The sequence below is a fragment of the Falco peregrinus genome, chromosome 1, assembly GCF_023634155.1.
Source record: "Falco peregrinus isolate bFalPer1 chromosome 1, bFalPer1.pri, whole genome shotgun sequence".
Lineage (NCBI taxonomy): Eukaryota > Metazoa > Chordata > Aves > Falconiformes > Falconidae > Falco > Falco peregrinus.
In genome coordinates this window covers 73,329,946-73,356,842 of record NC_073721.1, presented here as the reverse complement: position 1 = coordinate 73,356,842, position 26,897 = coordinate 73,329,946, and the positions used below count along the sequence as shown (strand labels likewise).

Below are 26,897 nucleotides of genomic sequence, written 5' to 3'. Positions count from 1 at the left end.
CTGGTATGACTGACTATGCCTCGTCCCCGTATTAGTATCACTGCAAGAATAGCAACACTTGTACTGGAGGTATTAAAGAATCATTTCTGTGAACAATCACCTACAACGTGCAAAACATTTAAGCTGTTCTTCAGGAGGGAACTACTGTGAATCAAGCTCTCCAGAGAAGTTTGTTCTGTGACTGAGAAAGAAAACCTGCCTGAACTGTACCCACTTTGGTGTGAACTTATGCCAGTGAGTTGCACTGAGCCACTGAAGAAAAACCTAAAGAAACATGACTGTTAACATCTCTTTCCTAGAGTCTGGAAAGACTGTTTTCATCTTTGCCTATTTTCGCCAAAGATGAGACAACTGCTGTTAACCACTTTTTTTTAATTTTTTTTCCCCTCTATGAAGAGTCTGAAGGATTTCAGGACTTCTCATCTATGAGGTTAGAGACACAAGTTTCTCAATGGAAGACTTTCAACAGCTTTTCACATATATCTTCTCAGGAAAGAGATTCTGTAACACTTACAAGATGAGAAAATCACCACCAAAATATGGGTATGGATCAGCTACTGTTCTGAGTTTGATTTAGTAAGAAAGAACTCACATTGTTCCCAAGATACTCAACTTCAAGAGCCTGCAGTCTCAAATTTTGCATGGCTAGTATTCATTGTGAGCAGAGAGAAAAAGCATTGCTGCTTTTTCTAAGGTATATGGAGATCCATTTTTAGAGCACACATATCTTTTGTAGCTCTGTAGAACATACCCCAGCAGTTAAGACTACAGACTTTTCTCTTTCAAGTAAACATGAAGGGATAATAGAAAAGTTTACATACTCTGTCATTTTATTAAACAGCTTTTTTTGAAGTCTCTATTAAGGGCAAGCACACAGCTTTTCGCTATCTAACAGTATGTGCAGACTCACTAAGTGGAGCAAATATTAGCAGATAACATGGGGGAAATGTGTATTTATACCGAGCTTAATATAAAGTACTAGGTTAATATTACTTTCTAGTACCAACAAAACACATACATTTAGGCCAACTTCAAGTCTGAAACTAAACAAATCAAGCTTAATTCAGTGGGTTTGTTTAGTCTAATTTTACTATATATAAAAGCACAGAAACATACTCCTGATTTATTTTCAGTTACTCAAACAAGTGGCTCAATAAGGTCACTTCTAATACAGCTTTTAAATTCTGTAATACTTTTTGTCTTATGGTCTGAAGCTGTCTACCCAGAGGAAAGGAAAATGCAAATTTCCAAATCAATCAATAGCTACACAGCTTGGTAATCCAATTTTCTACGCAAATTACACATTTGGTTTTGAATTTGCTGTAGTGAAATACAAACTGTTGGAATTAAGCTCCACCCCCCCCCAAAAAAAAAAAAATTAGTGACCTGTCTAATTATACATAACTTTATTGGGGTCCCAAAGCGCCAAAACAGCAGAAGGGCATCGACCCCTGGGTGAATGCTTTATACCAGTGACCCCAGCAGTGTTTCTTTCTTATGGACATAAAAACTGAAGAAATACACTTTGCAGGAAGCACCGCAACTCTCTTTCAGACTAATTTTTAAATTTTTGTCTTATGATTACAAGCTGTATCAGAGGGTCTTGCAGCCCATGAAATCAGGTGACATTGCTTTAGGCCTTTATCATGCAAAAGAGAAAACTACATCCTTAAACCACCATATGCAGTACCTGAAAGATGTAGAGATACTACCCATTAATCAGCATAGGAACTGCTCTATTTGTTGAAGAAACTAACTGGCCTCTAGAGACACAATTATTTAGTTTGCATGATTTGTTTTATCACACATTCACAAAAGGTTCACCACATTCTCTATTAGCTATATCAAATGTATTTTAGTTCATTGCAGGGATTTATCTGTACCTTAGTGATAAGACTCTACAGTGACTGATTCTTAAATGCAAGCATTCACTCTTTAATTACATATGCATTAATACAGCATTTATCTACGAACTTCTGAAAAGGAAATAAATGCAATTAGTTATGATAATTAAGAAGTTCCATCTATGACATAAAAACTTTTTTTTTATTGAAAGAAAACAGGTATTTATAGTTCCCACTGAATTGCATAAAACCGGACCTGTGTCACTGAATAAACATTAAAAGCATAATGACAATCAGTTCAAGCTCATTTACAAGACCACCTCATCACAACACAATTATTCTATATGCCTACACATACTATTTACACTCAGATGTACTGGTGCCACTAAAAGTTCAACATAAGTTTGGAAACACTGATTGTAAACACAAAGAATGACTTCTTTCTCCTTCATTATTTTGTGTTTTGTTAACTGTCTGTGCACTCATCACTTAATCAAAATCATTGAACAATTAAAATATCAATACAAAATTATAGGACTCTAGGGAAAAGAGAAAGGTGCTGAACAATATAGAATGAACATATCCTTATGACAGAAGGAAGCATCACAGAGATGCTTTTTGTAAGCACGAAAGTGGTCTGAAGAAGGGAAGAGGCTACAGAGTATAGCACCATCTCTCTTTCCCAGTTACTTCAAAACACTTCCTGAAAATGCAGTTTAAATTGACAAAAGTCAAATACTAAAAAATGAAAAACATACACTAAGAGGGGAAGAGATTTTGGTTTCCTGACAAAGAATGGTGAAAGAGAACTTAAGACTGTATTTCTAATTATAGCTAGAAATTAAGATTACTTTCCAGTTTACTTCATCAGTTTACCTCATCACTCCTCAAAAATGGAGGTGACAAAGGCAGAATGTAACTTCAAGGGGGAATCTTTAAAAATAAATAATCTTTTTAATTAACGATGATCCTTTTGACTTTTGTAACAGACCAGATTTAAATTCTAAGTTATAGCAGTTTTCTAACCCCTCATACCAATGATTATTAGATTCTATGTACACACATACAATTTGATTAAATTATAAATAAAGTTACAACACCTCTCCCTCCAGTTTGCTAATATTTTGATCTTGTGTTCGCAGGTTCCAAATCTTACCAGCAAGTCACCTAAGCATAGCAAATATGCTCAAGATAAATAGTAATTTCAGCTCAAGTACTTCTGTGATTTTTAAAGATAATACGTCTATTTTTAAATGAACTTCAGAAATATAATAAAGTTACATTTTTCCCTTAAAGAACCACAGTTAATTCCTTAGGTCTCTCTTAGCACCTCATCCTCTCATCCAGGCTGTTAAATGGCACGGACTTTGGTGCTGACTTAAAATGAGTACCAATAATAACTGGCTACCATTTGGACTTGGACCTGCTGACCATTACCCCTGATGTCCACCCACCTTGCTGTCCACCTATCTAGTTTGTGTTTCCCCAGCTTTACTATGATGATGCTAGAGGAGTCAGTGTTGAATGCCTTGTTGAAGTCAAGGAAAAGGACATCTGCTGCTCTCCTTTCATCCACCAAGCCAGTCACTTTATCACAGAAGACAAGCTGGTCGGGAACAATTTGCTTTTAACAAGTCTCTGGTGCCAGCACTCCTTGCCCTCTGTGTGTCTAGAAAAACTTTTCACAAGGATTTGCCCAATAGTCTCAGAAAGGTAAAAAATGTATTTCAACTAGCAACTGAAGTTTTCATCACAGAATAATTACCTGGTTCAAAAAATTACTAAATAACAAAGCTTCTGTATGGATGCAAATAGAACTCAGACTCATGAAAACCTCATTTAACCTTCAGTCCTACACATAATATAGCTATTCATGCTAGATGTTGTCTTAGTTGTCAATCAAATTCCAGACTCAATAAAACTTAGGACAGTCATTTGCATGTCTCAACATAGAAGTGGTTTGGGATTTTTAGGGGGGGGGATTTTTTATTTATTTTATTTAGGTTTTTTTGGTGGGTTTTTTTTTGTTATTTTGTTTTTGAATTGTCAATCATTTTTTATCTGCCTCCATCTTGGTTTTGATAAAAGGTTTTTAAAAACACCTACCCATAACCACTGCACAACAAAGATCCACAGTATTTCCTTGATACTAAACTCATTTACTACTTCTTTAAAAAGAGTTAATAGTCTAGAGAAAAAAATAAATCAAATCTACCAGTACAGCAGCTCATATCAGCCACAGTGAGACTTTTACCTAATGTCCTTTTCTGTCTGTGAGTGAAAGGCTAATATTTTAGCATTCTGTTTCTGGCAGGTTATCTCTCTGGCAGAGATAATGTTTGTTATCCTAAATCTGAAGGCACTGTGACTCAAACAGAAGGAAATTGAGGGGGATGAAACCCTCTAGTGTGGGTTGCTGCACAGGAATTTGTACTTGTTTCAGCTAATTATCTCCACCCGCAGTGCTGAGCAACATCTTGTGAGTACCCAGGCTCTGCAGTCTGCAATGAACACCCCTGATGTAAGGCTTCCCTAAACCTCCCCTAGATCTACTAGAGTACGAGCAGTTCCACTGCAAAACTTCTCTCCACATTCAAGTATGAGACCTTGATTATGTGGGGATTTGCCCCACAGGAACACTGAAGTGTTTCTGAGCAAAGCAGAAAATGGGTGATTCCTACAGCATTACTTCGGACTCACAACAGCTAGAACAAGTAACAGAAGGTCTCAATCCCAAGTTACAGTTACTATTGTTTGCCAACAGTAACACAACTTATGCCCGTATTATTATTTAATTTTACTTCCACTTTATCCAATCTAGTTACAGGTAGGAGCTGTACTGAAGCCAGCTGTTTGGTCTCCTTCAGAGAACCATACTTTAACCTACTTAAATGCTGTAAACCTTCCCTTTAGGATGTGTATTCCTCTTCCCAAAAGCATTGGAACTGGTAATTTTGTTTGGCAAATAATGAATTAAGGTGATCACTGCTATCAAAGACAAAATAGTAGGCTAAGTAGATTGTGGTCTGATCTGTTTTCAATGTTCATTACATTCCAAGAAAACTCCTGAAGATGCTGTTTAACAAGATTTGATGGACCTTTAAGAAAATTACAAAAATCAACAGATGTTTTCAAAAAAGTCTTAGAGTAAGTTAAATATATAGTGATACTTATCTAATATATTTTCCAAGTCTCCAACTATTTGTAGCTTTGGGGATCTTATGAGACAAAGTATCTTCGCATGTATCATCTTGACTGAATTCTTTTCATAAACTTCTCTATGAAAAGAGGTGATGCGACTTTTAGCTGGCCAAATGATATTACCTCCAAACACACCAAATAAACAGCGATCATCCAGATGCATGTAACTCTCCTATTTCAACATATCCCAACTAGAACCACACAAACAAGAAAATCAAGTAGTACGAAACACAGCAGACCGTTAACAGATCAAAACCTGAAAGCTGCACACAAACAGAATGACTTCTGCAGACCACAAGGAATAAAATTTAATTAAATGGAGAAGATGAGGTCTTAAAAAAACAAAACAAAAAACCCCACCAACTTAACTTAAAAGTTCAAAAGTTCAATATTTTTATTGCTAACAAGCAAGGTGTATCCGCATCTCTCAATGTGGACTGCAAAATATTAGATTTAGAAAGAGCTGTGTTACAAAAAACCAAGCCTTTTCACAGTTCTGTAAGGGACTATAAAAATCCCTTCCACAGACAGTTGAGTAGGATAAGCTTTCTTGCCACAGTTGGAAGAAAATGAAAGTATTATCACTGATGCTAGTACCCTGTTATTTTAAATAGTGACAGCAAACAACACAGGGGCCATTTAGAATAAAAAAAAAAATAATTGATGAGATCTCTTGATGATGAGAATACCTCTTGATCTACTGAGATTCTGTTCTGTTTTACTCAGTACTCCATAGCAACGGCGTCAAGTAAATTACTGATACTTTTGAGTAGTTAAACTAATATAAATGCTTTTATATGCACAGATTATTTTTATTGACTGAAAAGATAAGTGTCCTTCCAGATACTAAAAGAAAGCTATTGCATAGATGATATGTGAAATAGTATGTTATCTAAAGCTTTACAAGTATTACTCTGTTGGGTCACCTAAGTAAGACCAGATTCAAAGGTGGAAAAAAAGGATCAAAGAAGATTTTCTCCACAGAAAATCTGGCAAAGACCAAAAACAGGAAGAAAAACTTTGCATATAAGGAGTGCTTCTTAAGAATGCCTGCACTAGGCATGAAGAGACTGTTCTGATCAAATTACTGACTCAAATTTCAAACAGTAAAATTAAAAAAAAATAATTTAACATATCTTTGCTTCAATTTATTGTAGGCATCTGTCTCTTGTCCTTACTTCGCTCAAAAAATTGTTAATCTGGGGTGAGGGGTACATGCAGATTATGCTGTTACTTTTACTACATTTATAGCAAGTATCTTCTTACAGGTAAATGCTGACAAATTAAAATCAGTATTAAATAACATTTAATGATGACAGTTAATATTAGGGCTCATATAATGATAAATAGTTACAGTCTAGATTATTAACTGAGTATATCAAATACAGGCCAAATACACAGAAATTCACACCTTTGGGGAAAAAACTTCCTATCTAAACATCCAAGCTGGAAAAGACTTTTTATGTAATAACTTCAAAAAAATTACAGGTCTAGAACCAGTAATTTTCTTAGGGATTATAAAATCAATAAAGTCTAAAAATCTTACTGAGCAGTGATATTTGCCCATTATTGACAATTACGAGTTAAAGGGGTGTACTCTGGAAAAGTACTGGATTTCTACAAGATCTCAAGCAATGCCACTATTATAGCCAACCTCTCAAGAAGCAGAATGTGCAATGAAAACGAAGAACAGCAGCTATGCATGATGACAAGCTTCTGTTTGAGAATGAGATGCCAAATTTAAACATTTATCTTAAATGCACTTCCACTGGGGCCACAAGTGGAGAGCTGTGAAAGTTGTGAATGCTAAAGAAGCTTGCAAGCTTTGCTGCTTTTTATCAGCTAACTGGTAAAGTAACTGGAAATGGAATAACATCCATGTGGATTTTTATTGATGTCATCCTACAAAATAAAAGCATGGGGGTTTTAGTTGAAACCTTTCAGCCATCTATACCAGTAGGCAAAATCCTGTACTTCCTATGTTTCTTCATGACCACAAGCTGAAATATCCAATCAAGTTATATTCAAAATAAGAATATTTTTCTGTAAGGACTATTCAGAAAGAGGAAACATATTTCATATAGGACAAAAAGACAGTGACTACTATAAAAAAATTATATTTAGTATGGAAAAAAATATATCTATTTGAATAAAAGCCTGTGGTGGGTTGACCCTGGCTGGCAGGTAACCTCCAACCCAGATATGTGCTTACTCCCACCCAGTGGGATGGGGGAAGAGAATCAGAAGAGCAAAAGCAAGAAAATTCATAGTTTAAGTAGTGAAGGAGCATGTGGGGGGGCAGAGACAACACAAAACAGATGATGCAAATACAGTCACTCACCACCAGCTGCCCAAAGCCCAGCCGGTCCCTGAGCAATGGATACCTTGGGAAAAGTGCCCCCTGCTACCTGCCCAGTTGTTACTGCTGAGCATGCTGTTACATGGCATGGAGTATCCTTGGTCAGTTTGGGTCAGCTTCCCTGGCTGTGTCCCCTCCCCCAGCCTACTCACAGGGGGCTGGCAGAACAAGAAACCAAAAAAGGCCTTGACACTGTGTAAGCACTGCTCACCTATAACACTAGTGTGTTCTCAACACAGTTTTGGTCACAAATCTAAAATGCAGCACTATACTGGCTGCAATGAACAAAATGAGCTCCGTCCCAGCCTAAACCAACACAATGCCTAATTAATCTTTTTCCTGTCAAGACAATCTAAAGGGTTCTGAAAACTCTGTGTTTACCGCAAACTCAATCTGTGTATTTACAAAAAGGTCATTTAAGTAACAAATTCAAAAAATCACCAACTTCTTTTACCACATAGGCTGAAATAAGGTTGTAGTTCATGAGTGAGAATGAAGAAGACTGAGTGAGAACTGGTCAAGGTGAGGATGGAGTCAGTCAAGAGCAATGGTTTGAATGCATCAAACGAAAACACAGTGTCTGGCTTGAGACTCACCGGCGGTGCAAGAGCAGCTGCCCTCAGGGAGAACATGGTCTTTTAACCCTGGAGCTATGCATTTAAGGGTAATCTTTTAGCAACATCCCAGTCAGCCAGGACTGGTATGACAATGTCTATGTCTGAATGTTTTCTCTGCTAATTGCGCACGTTTCTCCCACCTGTTTCAATCAACCATTTTCAATAATAAAAATCAGCTTGAATGTAGCCTTTATATGTTCAGTTACTCTTGCAGAGAGCACTCTGCAAAAGCCACCTCCTTCTCCACTCTCCCAATTATACTTAGCTACTGAAAACAACACTTCAGAAAGAAGAAAGTGACTACAGAAGCTCCAGTTCTTTACCTGGCATTTGTTCAGATGACATTTCAACTGCCTAGGAAAGGGATTTTTTTTCGCAAGGAAAAAGGGAAAAAGGAATTTGCAAGCTTCTCTAATCTGAAAGTTTCCCCTAGGCTGTCAAGACTCAAGTGACTCCCACATATTAGTCACATTCAGCAATCTGGATAATTTAGCAATTCGCTAATTCAGCAGTTAGGAGAAAGAATTATGTCATAAAAAGAAACCCAACAGTTGTTCATTACTGTGACAAAGCACTGAAGACATGAAAGCAAATCTCCTTCTCCACTGAAATTGTCATGGAAGCTGTTCTCGAGGAACAACTGTGTCCAGAATGACCCACCAGAAATGCCACAACAGTAATAAAGGACTAAGGCAACTCTATAGTTCCCTTATAGTAATAAAGGACTAAGTAGGTATTTCAAAACCAAAATATTTAGGCTGATAAAGTTCCAGCTGATGATGGCACTTCACACTTCCATAAGCTGCCTCTCCTTACTAAGTGTATTTGTTCAGTTAAAACCATCATTACCAGAGAGTCACAGTTCCTAGACTACCATTAGCCCAAGGCTTTCCATCACTGCTGTGACCTAACAGATGATCATAAAGGGTGACAGGACAAATGGAAGGTGTTCTCGTCTTTCATCCCTCTCACCTCCCTGCCAAGTGACAGTTAACACATCCTTTCACGTGTATCGGTGCTGTATTGACAGCCTCCTTCAGGAGCTCTTTTGAATAAAAGAGGAAACTACTGCTAAAGAGAAGGAAACAGATAAAAGGTTTCTGACCTCTCTTAAACAGCTATGCAAAAGCCTTATTAAACAGCCTAAGTTATTAAGTAAAAGATTACAGTAACCATATTTCTGTGACTGTAACCCTGTAAGACAATTCCCTCTTACAACTTAATGAATTCCCATATCAAAGGAATGGAATGCTCTCTAGATAATTTAAATATTTAAATTATCAGCCAAAAAGGATGACTAAGTGATGTGAAAGACAGAACAGTGATAGAAAGTACTTTCTTTACTGGATTCATTAATTTAATTTAATTTTGAAATACTTGAACTTGAACTTAAATCTGAACATCAATTTCTCAACTTATCTTTCAAGGAAAATATACTTCACAGCTTAAATTTGAGCCTTAAAATTTAGAAGTCTCCTAGCTCAGCCTAGACAGGAGGATTTGTTTACTTTCTAAGAAGGTGAAAGTCCATGGAAAACACTTCTGTAGGTCTTTGCACCTGAATCTGCAAAGTTTATGACCTTTCAAAGAACCATTAGTTACCAAAGTCTGGTAGCTGAGTGGTACATATTCTGCACTTAATTTAGCTTTTACCAATCATGCAACATTAAGAATCACTGTACTCTCAAGCCACAGATCAATGTTCCATCTTTGCAAAAATCTGATTCCACCCAGGAAAGTAACACAGGTTTCAGAATAAGAAGTGATCTGAAATTAAGACTGATTACACTAGTTTCCCTTGTTTTGATGTGGGGTAGGCAATTTCTTCTGACACAAATGAATCTTTCAATACCCATTAATGCCAAGTGGCCAAGAACGGCTATGAATAGAAAAATGCAGGAAAATATTGCATATTATTTTCAAGCAGAAAGACTTTTAGATTAAAAAAATCCATCTAATTTCACATTTTGTCCAAAGCACATAAGACAGAAAAAAACAAAACAAACCAGAGGATTACTCTTTAACCCTTTAGAAATTTCTTAAAATGACCCCATACTTCTCAGTCTTCCTGATTTGCAACACCTGAAAAAAAGCCTGTAACATTAATTCTAGTAATTTGGAATATTCTATACTTTAAAAACATTTTCTAATATAACCCATTTGTTAATTCATTGCTTTTGAATCAGTTATTTACATCTGCATACCATTTCTTTTAACATATCTGTAACCTGGTACTTTTAAGGCCAAAACAAGCCAAGTTTAACATATCTCAGTTCTCACATGAGGAAACAGCATATTTTCTTCCTGCTACTAGTTAAGTAATATCTATAGCCTGAGAGTTAAACAGATGCTTTCAAGTTATTTCTAACAATAACAAAACAATAACTTGTGAATCATAATGTTGTAGTTTTAAAAAGGTACAAAGGTCCTACTGATGATAAAGAATGTAGGAGGCAAAATGATAGGCTTAACTGTTCAGCTGTCAGTCTAGAGCATAATATCCCACTCCTTGTTTTAGCCCTGGGTTTAACCTAGTTACTGAAAAGAAAGACAAAAAAGAAAGCTACATACTCCTTCTGGATTGACTGACTGAATGAAGAATGTGTCTAGATTTCAGATTCCTGCAATGACTGCCAACTACGTAGCCATTCCATGCCCAGACTACTAGCTAATCCAGGGTCTTGCAAGTAATATTGTCACAGCTGCACAAGCTCAGAAGAGGCTACAAAGTCTACCTGAGGACCTGAGTAAACACTCTGATTTCAAGACTGTTATAACTAGACTACTGACAGTACTCTACTAACCAGTATAATTAGGCTCAAGTTGTATGCATGGGCTTTTTTATCACTGCTTTGTAGATATGTTCTAAATGAGACATTGATGGAATAAAGTTTCTTCACTTTTGCAAACCTATCAAGCATGAACTATGCAAAACAATCGCAGTATCCAGATGCTCAAAAGCTAAATAACTTAAAGCTGAAGTGCACAGTGAATGAAGAAGAGTCTGCTATGGTTCCTGAAGGGGGATAAAGGAAGTCTGAAAGATACTACTGACTTTAATTTGGCAGGAGCAGAAGGATATGATACTAAAAACCTGTCCAGGTCAGGATAGCAATGACTTTTCTAACTGCAAGCTTAAATGAACACTTGAGAGAACCTTACCTTCTGTACTTTCCTGTCCAAATCCATAACTGCCTTTAATGAATCAGTTCAGCACTAGCCCTTTAGAGGGGGGAAAGAGGGGAGAAGGAAAGAGGAGAAAGAGTATTGTTTATATAGGTGTGCAAACTGAGGATGTGTACTGGTAAGCAGAAACAGCAACCAGCCAAGGTACTATTATATTTTGTCAATTATAAATAAAAGCAAAGAGAGGAAAAAATAATTTAATGTTTCATCTTGTTAGTGGAGAGAGAACAGAAAATATTACATAGATCCATCAACTATGTATTACTTCAATAAAGAAAAATTTCTAACAATGTCTTTACAGAATTTGTTTGTAGCCTGATAGCAGCACAGGATCTACCACAATCAGCTAGTATAACTGGTCTTTCAGTAGCCTGGGTCAGCTTCTAACCTTCAGTAATGGGAAAGGTAAGTGCTTTTAGTGATTGTTATTTCAGAATTGATTCCACCTCCGGGAATCAAAACAGTGGCATCCATACCAAGACTCTTCTCTCAAAATGTTCTACAGCTGCACAGATGTAATGCAATGCATTATAGTCTACAGTGAGTGAAGGTGACGATCCAATCTGTTTTGCATTTTATGAGTGAATTTAAATGCTGTGAAGAGAAAGACAGAAAATCAATAAATTATGTACTTAGAAAACTACCATCATGCCACAGCAGGCATTCTGAAACAATCCTTTTGTAACTAATTCTGAACAGCCAAAAAGCCAGCTTTGGTCTAAGACATCATCAAGACTACATACAGTGTTCTATTTCTTAATGTTTTATATTAAACAATAATGCTAATTCATTAAAAGGAATCATAAAAAATATGTCATTGCAACAAAATATTATGGGTTTTTTTTAAAATAGCTTGAGTAGCCTGAAAGACATTATCCTATTTATCTGCTACCTAGATTAATAGTCTATGACTTTGTATTTTAAATTTACCCATTCCAGGTTAGAAATCTAAACAGTTTAGAAACCTGGGTTAGGAGGAAATTTTCATATATAAGTTCATTTGGAGAATAGGTGAAAAATGCTAGACACCCAGTAACTAGCTTTTTATTCTAAGCCAAAGAAGAACAGGGACTGGTACTCTATTCAAATTTGGACAATGGATATATATAATTAAGCTAGGATGGAATGGCTGTTAAAAACAGGGGGTGGAAAACAGAATCAGACAGAACTAGAATGGGCTGTTTTGTTCAACAGCATTGCCATCAGACTTTTAAAAAAACCCAACTCTTATGTACACAGAATTGAAATAGAGGAAAGAGATGTAACCATAGAGGAACATTGTTCAGCAATAAAATACTTAATAGTATTTCTTTGTTGTAGATCATGTTTTGCTGGACACAAAATTAACTATGTATTAACAAATAAAGAAGCTATTTTAGTTTTTTTATTCCTTTATTCCTCTAGTCAGCCTCCTGAATCTGGAAGTTCTACTCCAGGTGACCTGGAAAAGATTGTTCTATTACTATGTGGAACAAAGGGATCACGTTCCAACATCTCAGCTGCCGAATAACTTTTTTTTTATCCTCCTTCCCCTCAATTCCCAGGAAGTCTAGAGATACAGAATGTAGTTTAACTGGCGTCATTTGCCTCATCTTCACATAGTTTTAATATGGACTTCTTCAGCATTGAAATATTATTTTCCAATTCATTTTTTGGAAGCCCTGAAACTGGGAAGGTCAGCCATTTTCAAAGGTAGTTTGAACTACAAGAACTTAAGTCAGAGGGAAAAGAATCCCGATTTTTTTTCCCCCAAATACCAGGTTTACAAGAAGGCAAAAACCAAACAAGAAAACAATACCCCTCCCCCAACACACAAACAAATGAACAACAAAATACGCAGCTGATATACCACAGATATTACAAATTAAAATGCAGCTATCAAATTAACATTGCATCTGAAAAATCAGAAAGAAAAAAAATAAATGTTAATAAATAGAGGACTATCCAAACAAGGTCTTCTATGCATTCTTATGTCAATATGGGAACTGCGAAAGATGAAGATGCTAAAATCCTTCAGAAAAGAAATGACCTATGCTACCAAATTAGAGAGAGCCATTGCTGTGAAACCATACAATGAGGATATATATACACTGAACTGTTCCTATCTGTATCAACACAAGTACAGCAGACTGAAAACGTAAACACAATGAATTCCTGCTAATTATGGAGGACTACACTGTACTAAATTTAGAATTATTTTTAGAATGGAAACAATGCTGGACAACAAGTACCCTATTTACCTCATTCAGATGTATGGTAATGTCATTGCCTCCCATATTTGAAAGGGACTGTTTCTGGAAAATATGGCATACGGGATTTTAACCAGAATATCAAGAAGTGATTCTAGAGACAGATCAGGTCCTATTCTTTCTGATGGAAATTGGCATCAAAATTCAAAAAGATAAAAAGATACTCTGAAAAAAAAAAGTATCAATTCTTAAGCACCAGATGGTTCTGAGCAAGGCATTTCAAATGAGATAGTGGCTGGTTTACAAAAAAGATGAGGTCAAATGGTTAGAGGATTGTCATTTTAAGAAAAACTTATTTAATGCTTCATTTGAGTTTTCTTGTCTCAAGAAACCTAAGAATTTATGCAAAATTCATTGTCAAGGACTTAAGAGGCTCACAAATATTAAGAAATGGATTTGGATTCACCCAAAAATGAGTCCCATAAAGGTATATTGAGTAGTTTATGTTCAGTTCTTACCATCAGTGCACCTCTTGCATTCACTTTCCAGAATAGGAAAAATGGCTGCATTAAATGAAGTAACAATGAACTAAAGAAGCAATATAAGAAATACTGGGTTGCAGGAACAGAAAAGGAAGATTTTTTGAAACAGCTGAGCATTCAGGTGGCGCAGTTTTCCCTTTTAAAGATTTCATGCAGCCACCAACAAAGCTGCTGTTTTTCTTTTAATAAATAACAACAGAAGCAACTCTTTTCCATTTCTAATAGTTTTGAAGTCACTATGAACACAGACAATATCCTTTCCATACAGCTAGATAAAAGAAAAAAAAAAAAATTGTTACAGATGGAGAAACTGGCTGGTCTCGCATGGTTACACACAAAGGAGACCAGAAGCCAGCTTTCACTGATCAGTAAATGCGCAGCAGCATCAAAACAGAACCCAGCATCCAGCTCATTTTAAGCAAGTACTGATGAATTCTAAAATGCAAAAACATACACAGAAAAAACCAAACATGTTTCATCTACAACAAATATATCTATATAATTATAAATATACTATGTATAAGTCAGACTTGTACTTTCAAAATCCATTGAAAACACTAAACTAATGAAACTATGCAAGGTGAAACAGTGAAAGACCTCAGTAAAACAAATCAGGGTCAAACTTCCAGTGAATAGCTTTGCCACTATTATCACAAATTACATTAAAGATGAATTCCACTTCTGGCGTAAAAAGCATCTCAAAGAAGGCCCTGAGGTGGGCTTATAGGACTGACAAACTAACTCAGGTGGGCTAAGACCAATCAATCAATAAAGAAGAAAAACATTTAACTTTTCCTCAGCTTACTTATCAGCTATTTTCTTTAAGGAAGCACAGCAAATATTAGCTACCTGCAGCGAGCATTTTGAAGATGTTGCAAACTTATTATCTTCAACGTCATCATTAGTTTATGAGTCTAGGCAGTTGCATTCCATCTGAAATGTAGTAACTTTCTCTATAACTGGAAGATGTGATTTCTAGTCTTCACTGCAATGCAACACAGGACTCGCCAGCTTTTTCTTCTCAAAGGTAGCACTGTGACACTGTGCTTTCTCCTGGAATCAGATTCATGGCATGACTGATGTGTGCAGAAACTAACTTCTCTAGAAAGTTTATTTTTACAGGCTGTTCACTTTCTTCCACTAAAGCACTTTTTCAAGCAGAACTCCAATGCACCAAAACTGACAGTGCAGTAACTTGCAAACCATAACAAACAATACATTCAGTTTAAACACAATTTCCGATGAAGATATTTACCAAAGCACAGACAGTGAAACAAAATACACACAAGCATATGGCTCAAAGGTGCTGGAAGGCACTACATATAGGATAGCAGTTCAGTAGAACTATATTATAAACCAATTGTATTTTATTTATAGGGGAGAGAAGTAAATAGAACTGCCACAGTGGATCAGACTAGTGGTCTGTCGAGCTGTATGCATTACCGTCTTCTCAGGGATGTAATACTGCAATAGGCAAACTGGAGTAACTATACAAGTTGTCTCCCAAGCCTCAGTAATTACTAGTTTGCTTGATGATCAGAACAAGAGAATAATAGATTACTTCCAATCCCTGCTTATTAAAAAAAGTCATGATTATATTTGTATCTTTTGATAGCTAATCTTTTAAATATTTTTTACATAGGCAGCACATTAAAGCAAGGATTTTCCATAAACTAAGTGTTCTTATTTTCTTTCTAGCTTTGATCTTTTTGTCTTGGTCTGGTTTTAGTGATAATAAATGTTCCACTAAAAAGAAAAGATATTATCTACCATTTTTCAAGCCAATTACATTTACACACTTTGATTTCTTCTAGTGTTCAACATCACCATATAGTTTTGACATCCCTGCCTTCCTGCCTCCAAAATATACTACTGACGTTTAAACTTCAGTCAAAATTACAGAAATCAGAAATTAATAATCAAAGTCTGGAGAATACATAGCACAAAGATTAAGAGCCAAATTGCCAGGTCACAGATGTCTTTCAAAAAACCTTTATCTTCCCTATTTCAAGTGTACTTCTCTTGTTGATGTTTTTAAATCCTGGCATTGATGCAAGGATGGGATGTTATTGCATATTGCAGATTGGCTATAAGTTAAGGAAATACCCAATTAGGATCAATTTTGTATTACCACAACCTCTACCCTCTTCCAAACTGAGAAATGTATTCAAACTTGAGAACTTTAAACTCTACACTTGATACATTTATAAAAATCAATACTAATCAAAGTTAGTAATATTTTCAATACTAATATTTATACTTAAAGTGTAACCAATCAGGAACCTTCAAAATCTGCAATTACTATGTATAGTGCAGAACTCAATTCTGGCTCTGCAAAGAACAAAATCTTATAATTTGATATAAAAAATTCCCCATTTTTCTGACAAACATTAATGTTCTGCATCTTTAAGATAACATCTCACTTAGACCTTCATTCTTTGGAAATGGGAAAAAAAAATATTGCTTAATTTTTTCTATATTATCTTGTCTCAGAGTTACACAGATCAAAAAGGGAACAACCTTTCTAACAAATGTCCCTTCTCATTTTATGTACCCCTACAAATTTTACAAGAACATAATGTAATTTTTTTGCCCAAGATTCTCGTTTTAGAAAATTAGAGTTCTGATTAAATGCAGTATTTCTGTGGAACAAGCACTCAACTATTCCTATCCATTCTGAGCTCAACACTGCTTTTATGCTTAAGACAACTAAAATCCACTGAGTTAAATAAAAAAAGGAAAGCAGAGTTAATCTTGACATGAATATGCAGGGCATAAAAGCAAGCACATGAAGTGGTCTTTGGCAGCAGAAAATATATTTTTTTGTGTTTCAGTTTCTAGACTGACATGGCCTTTTTTTTCTCTAAAGCAAACAAATGAGTATTTGGTATAAATTGGCAAGAAATGTCTTAATCAAATACCAAAAAAATTTGTTGTCTGTACATGAACACTGCTAAGATTCATCTGATCGGTAATTTCAAAACAGCAAACCACTGCCAAAATAACATGGAGATACTTTTTTTTTTTTTTTGGTCAAATTCATTTGCATCAGAATTAATTTACAAGTGAAAGTCTGCAAGAATAATATGTTCATTTACACACTTTTTTCAATGGCTATCAAGTAAGAATTGAAACCAACAACTACTTGACAGGAGAGAGGGGAGCAACCATCTGTCTTCCCATCCTAATTCCTAATGGGAAGTTTTCATTCACCTCCTTTAGTCAGTCATTAATATTTTACAGTATGGTAAACACCACTATACGCTTACCACGTCTCAAATGTAATAAGCTGAGTCAATGTGTATGAAAAGTGTATGAAAAAAGAAGTACTCATTACTATTCTCACACTGGCAATATATTCTTGGAGGACAAAAATAACGATCCATTAATAACTCCTGCCAGCTGTTGCAAAGAAAAGGTTATAGAGGCAAAGATGCCATTACTTTGTGCTTCTAAGAATATTTTAATTATTTCAGCAGAATGACTGTTAAAACCATATGTTAAAGCATATAAATAGGACAAAGCTTAAAAAACAACAAAAAAATAACAAGATCATCTTCCTTCAAACTGAGGTCTTACTCTTTTCCAAGGATTATGCATTTCTAATATGTATCTAAAGGTGGCAGCAACTGTTTGTTCTTATAGGCCCAAAACTGATCTTTGAAGAACTTAAAATGCTGTATCACAGCATTCTACCCAGAAGAGTCAAATTAATCCTCAGTGTCAGCCTAACGTTATGACAAGAACCAGGTTGTTCTAATAAACATAACCTGTAGATGACAATTTCTGCACACCACTCATCTCCAACTTTGTTTTTTACATCAGTGACATAAAAGCAGTATGACCCGATTCACTTGGCCACTGAACAACAATTAACATAACACAAACCCACTCCAAATTAGACATATTCAAATACCAGAACTCGTATGTTAGAAGGACACAAAAGTGGAAAATATTTCCTACCTCAGACTAAAAATCCTCTACCCCTAAATGCCTGCCTTTTCTTTCCTCTCAAAATAACATTCAGAATGCATGTAAGCTATGGGGAGTGCTCTAAGTTGTAAAGAAAAGACAGACCTGAAATATTTATTACAAGATACCAGTGGGAAGAATCTTACTACGGTCTCCCTAAATTTTAATTTGTTCTTCTCATAATTAGCACCCACACCTTTAATCAGTTCTCATTATGGCTGTAATGCTAATCAAGCTACAGAAAACAGTCTACCTATTCAGCTCTACAGACTATATGCTTACATGATACTCAAATGAAAATAAAGCAAAAAATGGTGTGGGTCAAGAAGAAGCAGGGGCAGGGCTCTGGACCATAGGGGGAAGTGTGTGTGGCAGGGAGAAGGTGAAGGAGGATGGCAATGAAGAGGGTCTGCATTCCACAGGAACACCCATATTTATTTACAGCTAAGCTCCTAAGCACTTCCTGCAGAAACAGGAGCAGCATGAATTTCACTTTCTTCACTCTTATCCCTTGGGAAGGAATGAGGCTCAATAAGACAAGTAAGCTTGTAAACAAGCCCTTCAAGTTCTTTTACCTTCAGTTCCACTTAGGAAGAAGTATTCTTTGGTGGCATTATTTTATTTTTGAAAATATGCATTAGCTACAAGATACGCATGACATACATGATGTACATCATCACATACGTAAGTATGTGACTGTATGCATACATATATTCTAGTAATCTATTTAAAAAAATAATTGTAGGGTATTCGAAGTTAAACTAACATTTAAAAATAATATTACTTTTAACACAACCCAGAAAGTTCAAAATAATATAACTTAAAACATGAATGCTACCTTGGTAGAGCAGATGGAGTGACATGGTCCATTTGAAATTTGACTGCACTAGGGTTTAAGGATGATTTGAATACACCACTTTGGTTAATGAGCAAAACACCCCAACAAAATAGTAAAACAAAAAACCCAAGCTGCAAATTCTGAACCAAATTTAATTAATTTCAAGCTATATCCTCATGTATGTGTTCTTTGGTTTGCTCAGCTACAGTAGGACCTTAATTTTTCCAGTCAGGATGAATTTGAGATTGACACCATATTTCACTGTATTTGCCACAGCGCCCCCCTCTGATACTTCAGGTTTCAGACTAAACTGGATTTTACCCACAGCAGGCCCGCCCTGGGCTTCTAATGAGGGCCAGCAGGACTGCAGGTGTCTCCCCAGTGTCCGCGCCTGCTAACCACCAGCTCGCAGAACAGCTTCTACAGTCCATGAATGGTGCTGCTTCTGGCCAATTACTGACTCCTTTTGCCTCAAAATAACAGACTAACCAACATAAGCCAGTGACTGAACTAACTTCACCGTATCACATATTACCAAGGAGACCTGCCTTTAATTGAGGGCAACAAGAAGCTGGAGGGCTTTTTATAAGGGCATGTAGTGACAGGTCAAGGGGCAATGGCTTTAAACTGAAAGAGGGTAGATTTTGATTAGATATTAGGAAAAATTGTTTTCTGTGAGCATGATGAGGCTATGGCACAGGTTGCCCAGAGCAGCTGTAGATGCCCCATCCCTGGCAGTGTTCCAGGCCAGGCTGGATGTGGCTCTGAGCAACCTGGTCTGGTGGAAGCCTGTGGCAGGGGTGGTTGGAAACAGATGTTCTTTAAGCCCCCTTTCAACTCAAACCACTCTGTGATTCTATGACATTTCAAAGCTTTTATGACAGTTGTTGGAAGAAGCACGGGTCCACTAGATAAACACATTTAAAATAATGCAAAAGCTTTTGAAGATGACTGAAGGATTAGTGAAACGTGTTCCCCCGTATACTAGACTATTAGGAAAAATGCTAAACAATACTGCAGAAAAAATTTACATAGTTCTGAAAAATTTAGTTTGAAAGGCTAATGTAACCTATTTTTTCATACTTCATTATCTATATTATTAAGACATACCAGCATGAGCGCTAGAACAATGCTTTGTGAATTGAATAAGAATTTAACTGCATGAACACACCAATAAATCTTGTAATTACAGTGTAGCAGCAGAAAACTTAGCATTGCATTAAGAATACCAATCTGAATATGCAAAGGAACAGCAGACATTTAAACAGACTACTGCACCTTACATATTACAAGGCAATTACCAATAATATGTCTGCATTGCCTTTTATAATTATTGATACTGGTTATTTGCTAAATGAGGACTTTTTTTTATTATTTTTGGTAGACTTGCTTAGTGAGGCTGCAACACAGAAGGTCACTGGAATTTTGGGTGAACTATTACTTAGTTTACAGCTAGTATAGTTTCTGTCAATTTAGACTTATCCACAGGGGGTCTGTAAACCAGCGTGAGGAAAAAGTTGACAGTGTGAAGAACAGCAGAAGCATTGCATCCATGAGGAGATTTATTAGTCCTTGGCCCTGTACCACATCACTGAGGCCATGTCTGTGCACAGTCAGAATGACAGGCAAGGAATATGGAAATAGGCACCATCTGGTACCTGAGGTTGGCTGAATAAGCCAATCTTAGTACAAAAGTTGTAACGCAGAGGATGCAGGTATGCTTCATGGGACATGGTAGAGTCTAGTGTGTGTTAAAAAAACAATAGCAGAAGTCAAGCAGAACTTAAAGAACCTCACTGGCAATTCCTTCCCCCCCCCACTGTGATGATGCTCATTTAGGGTAAATACTTGGGTCAGTTGAATCAGGAACTCAATTCTGGACAACTCAAACTTATGCAAATAAAATAGTTTCAGAGGCTGAAACGTATGGTGGTTTATTAATACTGACTTATTAGCAAGAATGACAGAAGTAAGAATCATTAGCAAAGAAATAACAAAAGGGCTTGATATGAGATTTCTTCCATATGAAATGCAAAAAATAGTAGAGGATATCTTCTCCTATCAGTGCAGAAACCGCTCCCTCACCACATCAAAAAGAAAACAGAAGGCATCTGGAAAAGGAAAGGGAAAAGTGGAAAGTGAAAAAACAAAGAGGAAGTTTACAAGAAATTTTATGCTTTTTTTTTAGTATGAGCAGACACTAAAAGAAAAGTATGATTGATGAACAGTTCTGACTTGTAACCACAAAGTTAGTGGTAACCTCAGTATCAGTAGCTAAAATGTAAGCACCAAGCTAGAGATTATTTTCCCCTTCCTCAAGTTTACCTTTGGTGTTTTAGAGGAAAAAGATGCAAGACAAAGTAACAGCCAGAAAAAAAGAACATATAAAGGTGGCTGCACAAAATGTAGTTCTGTCAATAGCATACAGAAACATATTCTAGATGTATGAGAGGTGAATTACCAGAAAGAACTGAATAAGGCTCTCCATATTTATAGTCGATGTTTATTAGGGGGAAGAAATAACAACTAAACAAAACCCCTAGTCAGCTTGTACTTCTCTTCTAGAGACTGGAGTCTCACTGAGAAAGAGAAAACTAATTTTTTTTTTTAGCTGTGAAGAACACGGGAGATGTAAGAGTTTCTAAAAGTTTTCTGGTTTAGAGCAAACAAAAAGACTACATTTTCAGAAATTTCAGTCTAAGGGAGCAGATAAACTAGTTTATTTTCCTTAACAATACTTCATGAAACATGTGAAATTCCTCCACAAAAAAACAGTTTTTGTGGCTGTGAAAGTGGATGATAAACACTAGTTCCACATGTTGACCACACTTTTTTTGACCTAACTGGATGGTTTTTAGTCTATCCTGGAAATTCACCTTGAGATACATGACTTACAAAAACGTAACAAAGCTTTGAACTAACAGATTTCTGTAAAGGTCAAAGTAAATTCCAAAAAACCCACTGAAGTTTACTAATAGGCACTTTTTCAGACGTGAGGAAATGGTAATATAAAACAGGCTCTCAGCAGGAAATATTTCATGCCACTCAAACTTTTCTAGATGGATAAAAGTAGAGATACAAATCAAAATCAAGGTTGCTAAGGAGGAGAATGACTTCTTAGTAGGTGGGTAGGGGATGCTGCCTCTAGAACAGAAGACTAGGGAAGCAAAGATAGTGGAAGAACGTGAAGTGGTGCTTGATGGAGAAATGCTGAAGCCTAGAAGTTTATTACTGTGAAATCAACATATTAAAACCCATGATTTCAAGAAGTAATTAGGCTGCCAGCTCATTTGAATACAGAATAACTCATGTACAAATCATCTCACGTCCAACTGCACAAAGTACTCCACCTTCGATTGACTTACCTCCCATAATTTTAGACTGGCAGTTGATAAATTCTGGCTTCTTGTCTGTAAGGTATCGTTGGCAAGTGTGATGTAGAACCTGAAAGAATGTGCATTTTTCTGAAGCTGTGCTTGCTACCCATTGGTCAAAAGCATTTTCAAATAGTAAATCAAATTCTGGGGAATCCTAGAAGGAAAAAAAAACACACACTACTATTACCGCACGTTTATAAATGATTGGAGAAAGATACAGAGCTATTATTTTCAGAAAGATATGTTGGAAAAAGCAGAATGTCCATGCAACCCAAGACTATCCTGGGATTATTTTCCTTTGCACATTTTTAGATGGAAAAAAAAACAACCACCAAAAAAACCAAACCAAGCAGGAGGTTTTTTTCTTGCAGGTATTTTTAATGAGGAATATTCAGCTATGACAAAAATTCCTGAAAACAAAAATACTTAAGATCAAAAAATTAAAAGTTGGAATCTCATAAGAAATCATTGCTATCTACAGATACATATTTACTTGTGTCTTCTACATGTGGCAAGGATTTGCACCTCTCAGCACAAAATCTACTTTCACATTATATTATAGAAGATGCAGTTCTGCTCTCAATGCTCAACTGAAGAAAAAACCAAACATCAAGTCCCAGTTATTGTAATGTATCATCATAAAGTTTTGCATGTCTCAGAGTAACATGAACAAAAGAGCATTCCCAGAACAAATAAACTCCCACCTGTATACCATGCTTCAACTGGCAAAATGAATGGATTTTATGCATGTATTGCTAAGTATTTAGCAATATTTGCTAAACACCATTTTGTAATCTAGTAAATGCTTGTATGAATTGATACCACTAGGAATTCACATGAAGACAATTCTGAAAGGAACATATCTAAGCTTAAGAACTTCACAGGACTTTCAGTCGGAGAGTATCACGAGTATGTTATTTATATAGCTGCATAGCAGATGCTGGGAAAGGGCCTAAAGTTCATATCGCTTACCTATCTGTCATTGCTCTCATTTTCATTGTCCCTTTACCCCGAGAAAATATAATTCCATCCCTTGCATTTCAAAAGGCAAGTGTCAAAGGGCTTCTTTTTTGTACGAAAGACTGTAGTGGGTAGCAAGAGATTTTGGTGGACCATTATTAAGATGCTTAGGTGGCTGATCAGAGCATAGCTCTGAACAAACCAAGGGGGTTAGTCACATATTTTGCTGTAAAATGAACACAGTAAAACACTTTGTGATCACACAATATGAGCCACATTCCTAACTTCTAATTCTGCTGTTTTACTACTGAAGGTTTGTATTCATAAGCTTATTACATTTTAGTACGACTTTGCCTTGAGACAGCTCAAGGCAGGCTGTATATTCCACATTAAAGGAATAAATCCAGAACTGTTTAGGTGTGTGTGGGTGTTGCTTTTTTTTTGTTTGTTTGTTTAAATCAGCATTTACATGCCATTGGCAACTAAACCATACCACCATCCTTTGTAGAAAGATAAGAAATGCAGAAGGATCTGAGGATTGTCCTAGAAAAAAAATGCAAAGTTCATAATATTTCCGAAACTCAAACCTCAGTAACCTCTCCTGTCCTTGCTTCCACTTGCTGCTCTATCTTATAACACAGCTGCATGCCAAAATGGACCCCAAGAGGCTTATAGCTGAAGACAAGGCAAACAAGGCTCTTGTTTTTCTCCTTACAAAGGAGGGAGAGTAGGAAAAAAAGTAGGGGAAGACAGGAAGAAAAAACCCCACATGACTACAAGCTTTGGCCTCCTCCATCTCTCCTATTAAAAATCTATTTGACATATTCCATTGAGTTATTTCTTTTTTGAGAATCTGCACTTAAACCTGTATCTTATTTTTCCAGATGCCTTTTGAATAGTAAAAGAATGCCCGATTCCCAAATCAATTACAAAAATAAGCTCAATTTTAATTTTCTAGAGCTGTTCAGACTCACCCGATTAGGGTCTATACCGTTGACCTGGCGAAGCTGCTCCAGCATCCACTGCGTTCTCCTGACAAAAGACGTAGAGCCTTCAAATTGCTTCACTTTTGTAATAGATGCTTGCGCTGGTTTCTTGTTTGTCACTGAACATATAAAAGAAGAAAAACATATAACTGAAACAGGCTTAATGTTTCAGGAATGTGCTGTTTAGTTTACTGTAGCAGTAGCTGCTTTGCTGGTGTATTTTATACAATGTTCCACTAAGTCACTGTCACTGACATACATGTCACCGATTCCAACAGTAGAACACATTAGTCTTCCTGGATAACGTACTGAAATGCACATTTCTTATTGTCAGAATGATGGTACGATGCCAAATAAGCATTATACAACTTAAAATTAAGATATATTTTAGCCATTATCAGCTTAAGTTGCCAACACTGTGTAAAAAACAGAACTAAAACAAAGGTCTTTCCAACTGCATTTTTACACTTACCTTACTGTTCTCTTTTTCCCATGCTAATTAGCTGAGGTTTCTCATTCCCAGCCTCTTACTCATTTCTTCTTATCATTTTAGACAAGACAAAAAAACCACACACCCCATCTCCATGTAAGTATAAGTCCACTTATGTACCTTTTATTAATTAAAAACAAAAAACCAAACACGAAACTAAAAACCCCAAACTGTTACTTTAGACTGACTTTCATGTTGGTGATTGATTGAAAAAAATACAGGTTTCTCCGGTCTTCTCTCAACATGTCACATGTAGATCACATTTGTATAACCACCAGCATCTATGACATTCAATTCCCAATTTCTAGTTTCCAGCCAACAGACTTAAGTATATGCACTTACCGCACTAAGAAAGTAAACGCACTAAATGAGACAACAGTATGAAAAATATAAAAATTAAGGAATTAAAGTTTGCTCGGTGCCTCCCCCAAAAAATACTAGGTACCACAAAGAAAGATCATAAATCTTTGATGATTTTACTTGTTATAAACAAAATATATGTTAAAACCCACAAACTAAGATATGCAAGACTGCTCTGCTTTTCAAAGTAAACCCTCAATATAAACCACTCCAATTAGTGTACCCTTAACTCAGCATCAGATTTTCAAAGAGTACTTAAACATTAAAGCTAACTTTTCACCAGCAGGAAAACTGGCTTCCTGTATTAGACTCTTTCTCTAAACAAACAGATTTTCTTTTCATCAGTATAACTTTTAACCTCCATTAAAGTTCTGTAAGCAGTTTTAGACACTTTCTATTGTACTTTGCATTTCATTTATCTGCTGCTGTATGTTGTCACTCCCAAACACATTTCCACTTTGTGCGAAGAAATATTTTGTAGAATTCATTGTACTGCACTATCTACCAAAGCTAGTACAGTATTTATTTCTCTCCTTGAACTTTTTATTTCCAAAAATCCTTCTATCTATATGGTCCTCCAGAAAGAGTATTCCTGGAAAAGACACTTTCCTCTGCTTTTAGATACTGGCAATTAAAGGCAGCTTTTAAAATAATCAAGACTTGAATAATAAGATTGCTTATTTTTGTGCACGCCCTTTATCTTTACCCAAATAATTAGGAAAACTAACAGGCTTCTCATTCTGAAGATACATGCTGCATGCACTTCTGCCCTCAGGGGCACAGTTATACAAGATAATGGTGGAACATATAATTCCGTAAAGTTAAAAAGTCAATATTGATAATTCTGATCCTAAGAAACACTTAGGATCAAAATTTACCAATGCACAGACCACTGTCTTGATGATAAATGTACTTTGGGATAGATCAGCCAATGCAGATTAATATGAAAAGTTCTTTTCACTGTCTCAGATTTACACTTTATCAGTTCAGTGTGTGTCTGTGCACATGGAAGTCCAAGCGCCCTTAGAAGAACCTAATCTGATAAACAAAAAATTCATTTCCAAGGAAATTTTAGTAGGTAAAAAAATAAAATTAAAAAATCATTCCACATGGCAGATATTTGTTTTTAAAAGTTACTTTGGAACAGAAAGCATAGTTGGACTCAATATATTGACCAGACTATGGATAAGTACAGAATAAACATATTGCCAGAAGTCTCTTAATCAGCAGCTGATGCACTGAGAAGCAAATTGGACAGTATGTGATTCAGAATCGCATGTCAAATAGTACAGAACAGAGAAAATCAATGTAGTATCAGAAAGGCAGCAGCAAAATAATATTAGAACAACTACTGAAATGCAATGACTAGGTATTACTAAGAAGTGAGAATATATAAGAGATTCATTGATTGCTCAATGGCCTATGCACCCAAGCCTAACGATAAGCAGAAGTGTCAGTCATCCTATCTATGCTTTTTCATATATATAGATATATATATATATATATAGACACACACACTTATATTCTACAGAAGAGATTATAAGGTTCTTGGGTATCTCAGCTATCTTAGGTAGAAATTCAGTCCCAAGTTAGCTGACGAGATCCTCTTAGAAAACACGCTGGTCTCCCTTTAGGTCTCACACTCATAATTACTGCACACAGCCAAACAGACCAAACTGTATTTCACCTTTTAAATCTTGGTATTGCAGGAAAAAGCTAGCATTTCTAGAACATTCAAAACCAACCAGCTACCCACAAACCCACCAAAGATGCTTTAGAACCTTCAGTTCAGTCCATGACAGCTTGACAGTCATTACAACTCTGCGAAACCCATTGGCAGCTGGGAATACCATCCTCAGTAGCTGCTCATTATGTTGCTTTACAAACTAGAGCACTTCCACAAAAGCCACTGAGTGGGTGTTACCTTGCAAACATGTACAAAGTCTTCTCTTAAACCTGAAAAAAACTGGAAGCAA

General features: G+C 36.1%; 1 protein-coding gene across 4 annotated transcripts in view; it reads right to left on the bottom strand.

The window, feature by feature from the left end:
- Positions 1-26,897, bottom strand: part of STXBP6 (syntaxin binding protein 6) — a 121,988-nt gene that overhangs the window by 10,838 nt on the left and 84,253 nt on the right. For all 4 annotated transcript variants that reach the window (XM_055790932.1, XM_055790937.1, XM_055790941.1 and 1 more), the window contains exons 3-4: positions 24,060-24,190; positions 22,114-22,279 (exon numbers count right to left, since the gene is read on the bottom strand). In XM_055790932.1, coding sequence (XP_055646907.1) covers positions 22,114-22,279; positions 24,060-24,190 — 297 coding nt within the window. The remainder of the gene's footprint in view (positions 1-22,113; positions 22,280-24,059; positions 24,191-26,897) is intronic.